Source organism: Numenius arquata, chromosome 5 (genome assembly GCF_964106895.1).
Source record: "Numenius arquata chromosome 5, bNumArq3.hap1.1, whole genome shotgun sequence".
Classification (NCBI taxonomy): domain Eukaryota; kingdom Metazoa; phylum Chordata; class Aves; order Charadriiformes; family Scolopacidae; genus Numenius; species Numenius arquata.
Window position 1 is genome coordinate 46249596 of NC_133580.1, and position 14449 is coordinate 46264044.

Sequence of the window (14449 nt, forward strand, 5' to 3'; positions counted from 1 at the left end):
AGGGTAATGAGAAGATAATGGTGAAAGTCCTCTCTCTCTGTAACCTGAACACTGGGGTTAAAGTCCTGTTGGTAGAGTTACTGTCCTCCTCAAAGGCTGTCTTGATTTGAACAGAGGATGTTTGGGCACATACAGAACAGAGAGGGGAATTTTGTCTGTAGGCACTTCTGAGCTGGGGGCTGCTGAGCGATGCTGCTCTATGGGGCATTTCCCACTGCCTCTACTCTGGGGACTTCCATTCGGCATCCTGGCCAGCGGTGAGTTTGCAGGGCTGCTCCTCGCACAGTGCCAGAGCGCTCACAGGAAGCAGAGGGACTTTACCCCATCACACTGTATCAGGAGGAGAGGAAAGATGGGATGCCAGCATGGAAAAGAGGTGCAAGGAGAGGAAAAAACCTGAACGGAGTGCCCTGGACACTGGGAGAGCCCAGGTCTGCCCTTGCACCATCCCTGCTGAGCATCCCTCCTCCCCTGCTACCCGACCAGTCTGGATGCAAGCAGCAGTGTCCCAGTGCCAGGGACGGGCACCACAGGACACCCTGCCAGGTTACCTTCTGGTTCTCCCTTTCCAAATCTAATTAACGAGGCAGCTCTTGAAGCCCTTCTACATTCAGTGCAGGTTCCAAAAGACACCAGCAGGTCCTAGAGGTGGAGCTCAGGGGTGGTGATGCTGACTACAGATGCACGGGAAAGGGCTGCAGCTCCAGTGATCTGCAGCCTAAGGTGGAAATCAGCCCTTACAGGAAAAAGAGGAGAAAAGTTGGGAAATCAGTTTGCCTCTTTTCCTACCTAAATCCAATATGCAAGTTGGTAAGACAAGCTAATGGGTGACCCTCTTTCTAAACGTGTGCTCCTTTTACCGGAGCCCATGAGAAGAACCTGAAACCATGACTCCTCCCTGTATTTTTTGTTTTCATTTGTTCTGCAACTGAATAAGTTAACAAAAGGGAGTCAGACCAATTCTTTCAATTTGGCTTATTAAAAAAAAAAGTCTGGGTGTGAACTTCTCTCTCAGGCTTCAGGATTTACCGTCACTTCATAAACCCCTGAAAATAGGAGTTTATAATAGGAGACTCCTGACCACCCTCACAAGGAGTGCCGCCTATCTTCCTGGGATTGTTTAACAAGGAACGTTTTGTTATCAGGGTAGGTTTCACGAATACTATACAGATGAATAAAAAAATACATATATTCTCTTTGAACAAGAATCCCAAGTCCAGGCATGTGGAAGGCTGTGGTGCAGGGACCGGCGCAGGCAGGAGGTCCTCGAGTCCCTCACGAGTGATGGCTGTTGATCAGGCTGCGGAGCTGCTTGGCCACAGTGTCGATCAGCTTCTGTTTGTCCCTCTCGTTTTTCCGAAACTGGGCAAAAACGTTGTTTTTTCTGCTTGTGTCTCTCATCCTGCACAGAGCAGAAACAGGTTATGGCACAGGTATCGCTGCTCTACGTTGCAACCAAACCCCACAAAGGAATTGCATGTAAAATGCCCATATTCAGGCTCTGATAGAGAGAGGAGGTGACTGCACCTGAAGGCTCTGTCCCAATTTTTATCACATATTTGTGTAAAGACAGGCATACCAAATGACACACAGTTTGCATTTTTGCCTTAAACCCCACAAATCCTGATCAATAAAACTGCAGGCCCTTATCTCTAACGCCAAAATGCCTGAAACTCCAAAGCCTCTCGTTCTCCCCTTCCAACCAGCTTTTGCTACATCCCCATGTTATCTCATGAAGTGGTAAATTACAAGACTGTAATATTAGGAAGAAATTAAAAAATTATCATCAAATCCACAGTATTAAGGCTTCTTATTGAAATGGTGCATTGCATGCGGTCAATAGATACAGGTTTTGTGATGATCATAAAGCTTCAGAGTTGTGAACTTAAAATATTACACAACATTATATAATATAATTTATACTAAAGGAAGGAATCCAGCACTGGTTTCCTCACCTTACAACTTCCTGAGATTTGGAATTTTTTTAAATTACATTTAATAGATAAACGAGTGCACTAGTCTCCACGAGGTGTCCAAAAAGGCAGAGACAGGAAGAGCGGGTGGTGGCACGGGACCTGAAGGCGAAGCTGGTGCAGCTCCATCTCTCTCCACCATGCAAAGCTGGGGGTTCATGCATGCTTGCATTCACAGATGCATTTGGAGGGAGCGGGGGGGGGGGGGCAGGTCTCATTGCACACTCCAAGCATTAGCTTTACGCAGGCAGGACATGTGCTGGGAAGGGAAACCACCCCACAAGGGTCAACCCTTCAACAGCTCATGAAGGTATCAGTCTCAACATCCAACCTCTGGTTCTCAGCTGGCACCGCTTTTTTATACTACCACAATTTGTAAATGATTTTCTTGGTGAATCTGATCTGGCAGAGGCAGATTGCTTTGGACGAGTCACATAAGCCTGCGTTTCCGGCTTTGGGGACCTAAATGAAGCATTAAAGTGACTGGGACACAGCGCGGATAGTCCCTGGGAAATTGGCACTTTATCAAACCAGGGTTTTTGAGTTAACTGAGCACAAATCAAACCTCTTGAAACTTATTTAACCGATTTAAAACCCATAAAATTCTAAGGATTTTCATGCTTCAATCTTCCTAAAAAGAGCCAAAGGGAATCTGAAATGTTCCCAGAAACATTCAGCTTGGAACTGGAAATAAGGATAACAACTTTATCCCAAAGGCTAATTTGCTAAAGTTATAAGTGCCCAAAGACACAGGATTACAATTGAGCTGCTTTCCCAACAGTAACAAGATAGCTTGGAGCACTTCTATTCAGCAAAATAACTATTAATTTTTTTTCTTTCTCTATTTTTTTAACTAAAGCAGGTTGCCAGCTGCTCCACCGCAAGAACCAGGGAGCGATCACACCAACGGAAAGTGGTGTTTTTGAGTCGCACAAGTCAGAGGTGTCCCAGTATCATGAATTTTGAAAATAACCATCCTCCCGTGGGACACCTCCAGCAGCGCTGTATGGCTCCAGCAGGTCTCAAAGCACTTTACCAAGAGGGCTGAGAGCTCTGTTTCTATTTCATAGGCTACGTAGGGACATCAGAGGCACTGAAAGTAAACCTGTACCATCAGAAACCTCCACCCAGCACTGTACCTGTCACAATCCATCATTGCCTGCTGCAGTTACCTCCAGGTAATGCATGGGGAATTTACAGCAGAGCATCCTCTGCCCTAAGAGCCCGCCCATCCTGGGCATCTTCAGAGCCATCTCCAATCCCATGGGACCTCCTTCAGGTCCATGAACTGTTTTTGAAGTAAGGCACGTTGTATGCAAGAAAACCTTTGCATGTGTTTGAACAATTAGAAAGGAGTTTCATGGATAAAGCTATTGGATTGGGATGAAAAAGCATTACAGTCAAAGTACTGATCCCACAACATGGGATCCACCTACACATCATGCAGGTGGATCTGTTTAACTGGGGGCGAGTGTCTGGAGGGACGGGAGCTGCTGGTGTCTCCAGACATCATGTGAAGGCAGAGGCACTAAACTATTAAGTATTATTAATGAATTAAGTTGCCTACAGGACACAAAATGCTGCAGAATTTGGGTTGTGCTGTGCCAGGGACCAGGCAGCATCGGGAACAGCTGCATCCTTGGGAGAGGCTGAGCTTGCAGATCTGTTCCAGGAGATCACGCTGGCTCTGGTCCTGCCATCAGAGCCCTGCACACGGACACTGAGCTGACACAATGTGGTCAAAGGCACTCAGGCAATGCTGAATACTGTCCTGTTCCTTTTCTAGCATTTTGCTAGAGGAAACACATAGTCCCTGGTCAAGTGGTGCATCTATACAACAAGAATATCAACTTTGGAAGAAGGAAGCAATGCTTTTGAGTGGCTCAGAAGCTCCTTGGAGGATCGATATTTTTATTCCTTGAAGCATGTGCCTGCAGAGCCCTGGGACAACCAAGCCCGGTTTTGTAACGTGGTCCCTGTGTGTTAGCACAAGAATTAAAAGTAAGAGGAAGGGAAAGAGAGAGCTCAGCACTGTCCCCACCCCTGTCAACAAACACCACCTTCAACAGAGCCAAGCTTTGTTTAAATTAATCTATAAGAAAAAAAGCAGCAGAGTAAAAGCTCCTCTTTTAGCTCTAATTAGTGCATTTGAGACGATAAAGTTACCGTAGGGAACCGTTTCAAAGACAGCTTGCATTTAGATCATTTAGTGCTCCATTTAAATTAAACAATAAAGTCACTGCAAGGTGAGGGTAAAAGCCCAAGCAAGCAGCATACTTACACTCGTGATATCCTATGAGAGATGTGTGATTAGGAAAAGAGATAATGATGAAAACAAGTTACAAAACAAACCAGAGGATCAGAATTTCACGTCGCTTTGTCGGCAAAGCTTGGCTGCCTACGGAGAGGGATGGGGAGGTGGGCTTGGAGTGCAGAGGGTAGTGGACATGCCTGAAGCTATGGCCAGGTCAGTGCAGAGTCTAAGGGGAGCTGGAGCTGGTGGATGACACACAGAGACTCCCCAGAGGGCCTGAAGCCTGAGTGGGCACAGGGCAGAGCCCGCCGGAGCATGCAGGCAATGCCATGCTCATGATGACACGCAGGCAATGCCACGCAGGCAATGCCATGACATGAGGATGTGGAAGATGCAAGAGCCAACCTGATGACTCCACCTGGGCTGCCTCTGGAAAGCAAACTGGACACGTGAAGATTGTCCTTCAAATGATCTTTTTTAGGGAGAAGGCTGGCAGGCCAAGCTGGGACTTGTGACTTTTTAATACCACCACTGAGCACGGATGCTGTGCGCTCAAGTACCAGCTGGGGAAAATGGAACTGCCCTCCTGCTGTCAGATCCCAGATCACTGCCTGCTCCCAGTTCCCTGGCTCCTCCAGCTGCTTCATGTCCAAGCTCTCAGCTTTTTGATAGCTCTTTATTTTAACATTTTATTGATAGCTCTGAATGTACCTCACACTTTTGCATCATGGTTGCGAATACTTTGTGAATAGCATAAACTATTACAAAGCACATATAAATATGTATATAAAAGCAATGCTATAATGTATAAAAGTGCTTTACACACAGCAACTACCTAAGTTTAGTCCCTGTGTACTGTATTGATAACATTTGGATGTCATGAGTTGCTGTGAAATTAGCTATTCTCCTCTGCAGTTACGTGGACCACAGATAATACAGTTGCAACTCCAAAGCTCAGCAGTACATCAAGGTCGGTCTTCTAAAGGTTTAGCCCCAACTCTAAACTAGTTAGCTCCTCCTCTGATGGTAGTAAAGGGACAGGAGGGGGGCTGATCCTCAAGGTGAGCGCCTGGAGGTCTACCAGAGAAAGGGTCGCCTGGGCTACCTCCTACCATGGGCAGAATGGGTGACTGGTAGCACTTCTCTCCCACTTGCTAGAGGGGTTACAAGCAAAGCAAATCCCACTCTTAGGGTCTGCAGCAAACTCATGGGCTTTCCCTCCTTGCTGCTGTCTTGTAGGACTGGAACCAGCCTCCTCACTGGGCTTCAGGTGGGATCCCAAAGCCCTGCAGAGTCCACACGGCGCTTCCCTGGCATGTCCCAGCAGTGCCACTTGGCACAGCTCCAGGGCTTGGACTGAAGCTGTGCAAAGCATATAAACTACAGGCTTTGGAGAGGCTCAGATTCAACCTTATCAAAGAGTATGTCCTCACTACGAGCAAGCCTTGGAGCACACAGCCACCTAAAGATGCTGTCCCTGTCCCATAGCTGGGCTTTTAGCACTTGATCCCCTCCATGGATCCAATAGAAGGGAGATAAAAGTGCCTGCAGGCTAGCAGATTTTAAATATTTTTGTGGGCTTGAGATACACCTTCATAGTGGAAGTCTGTTGTAAGACAATGAAAACTCTGCTTAAGAGTGAAGCAAAAAGACAGACCCTCAGCCAAGTCAATGCATTTTGATACAAAACCTGGGATCCAGCTAATGGGATAAAACAGTATTTTTCTATCCGAGCTACCACTGTCCACCCAGGGGTGAAATCTTTGCTCACTGGACCATAAGCAGCCTCCTGCTCCCCAGGCTGCTCTGTCCAGGCACCGTACGTGATGGAATGAGCTGCTAAAACACATGCTTGCCCAAAGCGAAATGGGGGTGAAATCTACCCTGGGTGTCTGGACCCGCACTCACTTTTCCAGCAGGATGAGGGCTGTCGTTGGGTTCACGCGAAGATACTTGCACGTGGGTTGCCCGTAATCAGCCAAATACGTTGACCAGTCCCACTGGATGAACAGATCTAAGAGCTGCAGCAGCCACCGGAAAGAAAAAACAAACGGAAATAGAAGATTTGAAAAAGCTGTCAAGAGAGCAGGTGGTTTATCTGAAAGCTGGCAAAGATCTTCGGCAGGTTGCATTAACCACAAAAAATGGTTTGCAGTCTTTATTAATTTATTTAATATTATTCGGCTGATAGTTAATTATTAATTTATTCATATTAAATTATTTATTAATATTTAATGTTATTTTATGCATGGATATATTCATTTATCCATAGTACATTCCTGCTATGTTATCTCTATTTTGGGGGTGAACTAGCAGTACAGGGGATATGAAGACTGAGACAGCCTGAGGAGGTAGGTGGAAAAGAACTCCAGTGCCCTGATGCTCTCAGCTACAGTAGGAGGGCACTTTCAGGGTCAAAGTCATCACAAATATTTTCTGTTCCCAAATAACTCCCTGGCTTTGTCTGAACCATGCTATAAGTTCTTCTTATCATGCTTGCTTCATCTCAACATCTTCCAAGGGCTTTGTAAGTGTCTCTAACAGCAGGAGCTCCCCAGGGAGGCGTGTGACCCCTGCAGGAGCTCAGGGGTTTATCTAAGGTGAACAAAGCTACCAGAGGAGACTGGGAGTCCCAGGTGCTTTCCAGCTGTTTGTCAGAGAAACCACTGCTGACCCCAGCAGCAGGGGAGGGAAAAAGCAGATTAATTCAGGTGTCCGTGACAGTCCCTGCTCCTGACCCCCAAAATTCACACCTGAAGCCCTTCACTTCGGCAAAGGACCCCCTCAGTGCCCCATTTCTCCCAGCTGATTTGGGTGAGGAAGGAGCAAACTACAGCCCAGGTTTCCTAAATGCCCTCGTCCACCCCACCTTTGCATCCTTATTTTCCTTAAAACCCAAACAGGAGCTCCCATGTCTTTGCCACGCAAGGACCTCCTTACTCCTAAGAGGACTTGCCTCTCCAGCCACCCAGAAGAGCACAGCTGAGGATGTAGGACGTGCAGCCTTCATCTCCATCATCTAAAACAGGTTAATTAAGAGTGGCTGTGTTTTCCCCTCCAATCTTCTGCCTTGGAGAGCTGCTGTGACCGCTCTATTGTAGGACAGGCTGCCAAGTGCACGGACGTCTTCATCGCCTGCGTCTGCACGTCCCGGCGGCCACCACTGAAGCCCAGAGAAGAAGGACCATCCCACGGCCAAGCGAGGACCATAGAGGGCTCTTTGTCCCTGCGTCTCCATGGTTTTCCTGGAGACTCCAGCACTGTTTAACAACACATCCTGCCCCGCCAAGAAGGGGATTTGGCTCCTCTGAGACCTCAAGGTACAAAACAAAAATGTGCAACAAGATTCTTTTTGACTATGTAGGTCAGGGCAAAGAAAACAAGCTGTCAGGAACAATCCCCCAGGCTGGCGGGGGGGACGGATTAGCTGGGACCTAAGAGCGCTTTTCCAGCCCGTGGTCCCGCGTGCTTTTGTACGGCAGGCCCATTGTGTTAACTACAAACCCGAGTTGAACATCATCGGCAGGAGTTTTTTTCCAAAGGGCACCTTCAAGAGACAACCTTAAATATGATTTCACAGGCTCTTTTCATACAGCACAGCGGGGCCAAATCTCTTCTATCGGGTTTGCTGGCTGCTGTGGGAAGCAGCACGGTTGTACAGGCTAAATCGGATCTCACCCAACACACCAAAGTCCTCTTGCCAGTGGCCCCGGGGGGGCTGAACGTGCCTCTGGCAAACAACGAACAAAGCAGCACGAGTTATTGCCATAGAAAGTGCATGGCTGGACCATCCAGGGGTCAGGTAGCCGTTCACGGGGAGTGGAAATAAGGCCCCAGGAGAAACTGACAAAAAGAGAGCCAAAATAAAAAAGTGATGATTAGAAGTGGGTTAGGAGAACATAAAATAAAAAGCATTGGGAGGTGTTATAAACAGGAAGCTTGGGGAGACAGCAGAGGCTCGGAGAGCCATGCAGGAGCTCAGAGGATGGGTAAGGAAAGGGCTTGGAGAAACTTCCCCTGCATGCCTCTGAAAGAGCGTGGCTAATCCAGCATGGGGTGATTTTTAGGCAAAAGTCAGATGAATGGCCATCTAGGGCAGGTCATCCCTAGGGGCAATAGTTTTAAACTGAAAGCAGGTAAATTTAGACTGGACATAAGGAAGACATGTTTTATTATGAGGCTGGTGAGACACTGCACCAGGTTGCCCAGAGAAGCTGTGGATGCCCCATCACAGGAAGTATTCAAGGTCAGGTTGGATGGGGCTTTGAGCAACAGTGATCAAGTGATGGCTGTCCTTGACCACAGCAGGGGATGTTGAACTAGATGATCTTTGAGGGCACCTTCCAACTCAAACCATTTTATGATTTTTACTCTCATCCATCATATCGTTAAGGTAGCTCCAGCTGCATACATTGCTACAAGAGTGCAACAGGCATATCTGAGCAAAACCCCAATGCCCTGGGGGTGTTGGTCGACAGCCAGCTGAATATGAGCTGGCAGTGTGCCCAGGTGGCCAAGAAGGCCAATAGCGTCCTGGCTTGTATGAGAAATGGTGTGGCCAGCAGGACAAGGGCAAGTGATCGTCCCCCTGTGTTCGGCACTGGTGAGGTCACACCTCGAATACTGTTCAGTTTTGGGCCCCTCACTACAAGAAAGACATTGAGAATCTGGAGCGTGTCCGAAGAAGAGCAACAAAGCTGGTGAAGGGTCTAGAGAACAAGTCTTATGAGGAGCAGCTGAGGAAACTGGGGCTGTTTAGCCTGGAGAAAAGGAGGCTGAGGGGACACCTTATTGCTCTCTACTACTACATGATAAAAGGCTGTAGTGAGGTGGGGGTTAGTCTCTTTTCCCAAGTAAAAAATGATAGGACAAGGGGAAGTGGCCTCAAGTCATGTCAGGGGAGGTTTAGATTGGGTATTAGGAAAAATTTCGTCACCAAAAGGGTTATCAAGCATTGGAACAGACTGCCCAGGGAAGTGGTTGAGTCACCATCCCTGGAGGTATTTAAAAGATGTGGCATTTAAGGATATAATTTAGTGGTGGACTTGGTAGTGTTAGGTTTTAGGTTGGAGTTGATGATGTTAAGGGTCTTTTCCAACCTAAATGATTCTAAATAAGCCCCATCCTAAATGCGCTCCCACCCTGGGCTGGACCTTCCCCGAGGGCTGGGAGAGCCAGACTCCCCCCAGCCGGCTCAGACAGTGACAGATGGCCTGTGTATTTTACAACTGTTTGCCCACATCCATCTTGCTGGCGAGGCAGGTCCGAGGATCGCCAGGGCCAGCACCTTTGGCCCCCAGCTGCCACGTGGCGCAGGGCATCGCCAGCGCTTGCAGGTCTCTGTCGTGGGTCGAGCTCCGTAGCAGAGAGGTCTTGCAGGAGGAAGCCTGATGGCTCAGGGCAAGCTGTCTCGAAACGATTTATCTGTCACATAAATGTGGTTTTATTGGTTTTACTGTTTAAACTTTTCACCTCTGCTGCTAAATCTGAACAACTAAAAAAAAAAAAAAAAAAGGAAAGGAAAAACCCGCCTGCACATCGGCGCTGGGCTGCAGCGGGCCTGCCGGGGGAGATTCCAAATAAAATATGCAAATACCATTAATTCTTCAAACTAGAGTCTCCTTTTCAAAGCTATAAATCAAACCCGACAGCACATACACTGGGGGGAAAGGAAAAGAAGAGGGGGTGGAAAGAAAAGAGGAGCTTTTACTATGATGATATGAAAGTGGAATAAGCTGAGAGAGGTGCAGACGTGCTGCGTGCGCAGAGCAGGGCTGTGAACTTGCGGCTTCCTGGGGCACGAGAAGCATCTTTGCTGCAAGAGTGGGGAGAGGTTCACGTATATATTTATAAAAATGAAGAAATGGAGAATGGTTTGAGTATGCCTCCAAAAGAAAGGTTCTGAAAAAAATAAATAGTTTTTATACACATATATGAGCTCTTACTCAAATGGTGATTCAAGAGAGGGCAACCCTGGAAAGAAAGAATTAAACTGGCAACCAGTTCCCAGCCCTGCTCCAGGCTCCTGTTGGCAGGGGCCAAGAAGTGCTTTCTCCATATTTCCTTGAGTCCCACCTCAAAAACCACTTTCTTTTCATTCCCCTTGTACTATCACCATCGCAAACTCTTAATAAATGTTATTTTTTTTCCAAGCAAAAGCATGTTTTTACAGCCCTCACATCAAGTACGGGGAAAGGATGGTTGCAACTTAATTGCATGCTGGTGGCAAAGGAAATGGGGACATCGCAATGACTTTGTAAGCTTCTCCCTCTAGATGCAAAGCAAAGCAGGACGGTATGTTCTGTCTGGCACAAGATGATATAAATCTGGATAAAATTCTTTCAGCCAAGCCAGAAATAATGTGAATCCAAACTGATTCATAACACAGTTTGCAAGCTCTTCCAGCGCCCCGGAACAATATCGAAGAAAGCACCAGCATTTGCACGTTTGCGCCAGCATCACTGTGGGCTCTGTACCAACCTGGGAGGTGATGCATGGTGGCCAGAGATAAAGAAGATGGCAGGAAAGGGAGACCCATGTTTTCTAAGATGAAAATAAACCCCCACAAAAACCCCTTGTCCTATCCCAGAGAAGTCAGGATGATGTTGCAGGGATAACTCTAGATAAGGGATCCTCTTGGCCCCAAGGACCTCTCCTCCCCTCCTCAAGCCTAAGAGATGAAGGTCAAGTGTTACTGCAGGACAGATGAAAATTCCTTAATTCCCCAACTTCATGCAAAGTTTGGCTCTTCTTTTTTTCTCTTTTCTGTCTTCTTAACTCTGAGCATCCATGAACAGGGATTTGCACCCAACTCTTTGACCTGAAGGAAACTTGAGACACACCAAATGCTCTAGGCTCACAGACAAGTCTACTAGAGGAGTGTGATGATCCCGGTGTTAGCAAAGGGAAGAGCTTCCCAGGACAGAACTGCCATGACACCAGACACTATGTTACGTCCACTGGAGCAGGAAGCAGAACTTGTTCAAATTAAAAGTGAAGAGCAATTGTCCAAAACCCAAGCTGCTCCAAGACATGACAACAGCCTGCAGTCCAGCCAGAAATGGAAACCACATCTTTCTGCTCCCCAGCAAGCAAACCTTTTGCTTTTTTCAGTCCCTGGCAAAGGGATTTGGTTGCATAAGAAGCATGTGTCTTGGTTCTGTTAAAGTCAAAAGAGCCATCATCACCTACACTTGTGTCAGTGTCTTCCCTTGTGCCCCAGCCCTTTTGCTTTTTAATACCCCAACTTTGCAGAACTGAAATCGCACATGAACTATCAGTATTTATGAAAGAGCCCTCACCAAATGCAATCTGGCACAAGAGCCTCATGGCTATGCAATAACTGGATGGTGAAAGCAGAAACGACCCCATCCTGAAGAATAACTCACTTTATCTCAAGGTCTAGGTCATTTCCTGGAGAGGTGAATGCTCAGGGGGACTCTCGTCAGGACAGGGTGCCAGATCATCTCATCTAGGCTTCCTTTCCCACAAAAGGCTGGACCAGATGATCTTTCAAGGTCCCTTCTAACATGGGCTGTTCTATAGTTCTGTGATTCTATCCCAGAAACAAATATTCCTTCCCCTCTTACCCACCACGATATTTACATGCAGTGACAAGAGAGAGCATCAAGATGAGTTTCCTCTGCCAACACCATCATAGTATCAGCAGATCCACTAGGAATGAGATGTTGCAAGGGCTGGTGAGAAACATCCCATAAAGAACTAAGCCTTCTCTTTGATAAAAGCCCAAATTAAGAAATTCTTGTGTCCCTGCAGCTGTTAATTACCCTTTTAGTTCATTTTTCCTCCAAGCACAGCAGGAGACAGACTCTTCTCTACTAGGAGTTGTTGACTTTCCATGGTGCTCAGGAACCACATGTTGGAGCTGACCATAGATGGGCTGTGAGGTGTTACTGCCTGACATGCCTTCTGCAAAGCACCAACTGCTATTAAAAAAACCCAAAAGAAACACCATCAGCGCGCTCACACACACACTGAAGGATGAAAAGAGAAAGACGACTCAAGACCATTAACTGGCAAATCTTGCAACCTATTTCAACAAATTTAAACGCAATTATCCCAGATTTCTCACATCCAACCAAACTCAGGGAATTAGAGTTAACTTGCTGCTTCTTAAAGCAGGAGACAGCCAGGCATCTGGAGGAGCCTGGCCTAGGTCTAGGTGATGCCACAGCGGGTGCATGAGATCCTCCTTGTGGTGGGGAGGAGGTTGAGATCAACACAGAAGGGACAGCTGTGCCACAGGGTTACTGTCAGGCTTTCATGATGAGCTTTACATCCCTTGGATGCCAGGGTGCAGAGAAGTGTTAATTAAGTTGGGTTTGGGGGTCTCCCAGATGGAGGCAGCACTCCTGCCCTGAAATCTGCTAAGGTCATGTTCATGAGCCACTGTTCTTGCTTTCTGAGGGCAGAAGGAGGGAATATTTTCAGAATCAAGCTAAACCCAACTCTACAAAACTCTAATATCCCTCCTTATCCTTATAACCTCTAGATTTGATGCTCCTCTTCCTCAGTTTTTGTTGCAGCCAGCACACGGAATGAACAGTCAGCCTTTGACCTGACACCTTCTACAAACCAGCCGTGCATCAGTTTGCAAAAGATCACATCATTAGCTTACGAACCTACCAAGATCTTGTCTTTAAAAAGCTCATTTTACTGATTTAACATCACAGCTCCTTTGATAAAGGTGACAACAAGAGGCTCAGAGGAAGGCAGCACTTTGATCTACCATTATCCCACCCAAATGCGCCTGTATGAAGGGACAAGACAATTCCAGTGGGACCAGAAAACACCCAGGTAAGACCTGGCCCTGCTGCGTACCTCCATAAAAGGACAAGAAAATACTGAATCCAAACCAGTGCCAACTCCCAGCTTGACCATGCCTTAGCTTGCCCACAACCCATCCCCACCACCAGTTGAGCAGCCCCTACCACCAGCCAGCGGGTAACTGTTACAGAGCACAAAAGCCCAAAGAGTTTCCAACATCAGCAGCCACAGACAAGTACATTCAAAATAATTTATTTTGGTGAGGTTTCAATTATGCCTCGTGGGAAAGTAATACTGAAAGAGAAAGAAATACTCTAACCCATGGGGAGACATGGGTTTGGACAATAGTATTACTAAGAAGAAAAGGCAACAGGAATTGGAACATGATGTTTGTTCGTTTACTTGTGAAAGACACAGAGGGTAAAATCGTGGCCTAAAGGAAAACAGGAGCAGATTTGTCACCCATTTCACTGGAAACTAAGATTTTCTCTATGTTTTGAGTGTACCTTGCGTAAGGTGGATAGCACCTGCAGCAACCTGACGTTGCATAAGCCAAAGCGATGCACAAGCCAAGGGATCAATGCACATGGAGCTCAGGGAAGGTGAGCTTACCAGACCTGCCTGCAAGACAGAGATGGACTTCTAGGAGTTACTATAGATCAGAGTGCTGTCTAGCCTGCTTTGACCTCTCTGTAAGGCACAGTAACTCTACGCTCAAGTGACCCCTCCATGTCTCCTGGGCAAATGTCCCACCTGTGGCTGTCCTTCCTCATAAGCGCTCATGCTGGAAGGAGGAGAATCGATTCCAAGTTCCTCATCTCACGTTTTAACTGGATAGATATTGAACATTAAAGCAGCAATTTTATCCTCCACCCCCACCCCCGCCTCCCTCCTGTTTACTTATATTTGCAAAAGTGAAACAGTTCCTGGAAAAAACATGAGAAGAATCTAGAAAGATTTATGGCAGATGAGACAGTGTGTAACAGAGAAAGGTTTGAGACCAACAAAGCCCTAATCTGTCCAGTCTGGATTATTGTCAGACTCATATTATTGCCTGTTTATAGGTTTTTGTATTTCTTACATTGCATTTCCAGGGGAATGTCTCCAGAAAGTATTTTGCCTGCACTGTATGTACAGAAAATTATTCTGGTTTTCCATCTGCAAATGGTCTTCGTTTATTAGGAGGAAAACCTCTGGCTTTCCACCTTCTTTGAAGTAATGCTGTAATTACACAGGTTGACTTTTCTACCAATTCAGAAGATATTTATTCCCAGGGTCTCATTAAAATCTTAACAAACACAATTTTACTTGAAAAATGTTGTGTTTCTGATTGTAGGTCACTTCTGCACTTACGGCAAAAAAAAATCCCTTTGGGGTTAAATATGGCTTTGAGGAATCCACCTTCTCTTCCCAGCCTGCGACATGAAACCACATG

General features: G+C 46.7%; 1 protein-coding gene across 5 annotated transcripts in view; it reads right to left on the reverse strand.

Annotated features, from left to right (window-relative positions):
- Positions 1-1275: 1275 nt before the first annotated feature.
- The window catches only part of EXOC6B (exocyst complex component 6B), a 305171-nt gene continuing 291997 nt past the window's right edge, over positions 1276-14449 (reverse strand). For 2 of the 5 annotated variants that reach the window (XM_074147111.1, XM_074147108.1), the window contains 3 exons: positions 6136-6248; positions 4255-4266; positions 1276-1402 (listed from right to left, as the gene is read on the reverse strand). In XM_074147111.1, the coding sequence (XP_074003212.1) occupies positions 1276-1402; positions 4255-4266; positions 6136-6248 (252 nt within the window). Of the gene's footprint in view, positions 1403-4254; positions 4267-6131; positions 6249-14449 lie in introns of those variants that run through there. The other 3 variants (XM_074147112.1, XM_074147109.1, XM_074147110.1) reach the window with 2 other exon arrangements.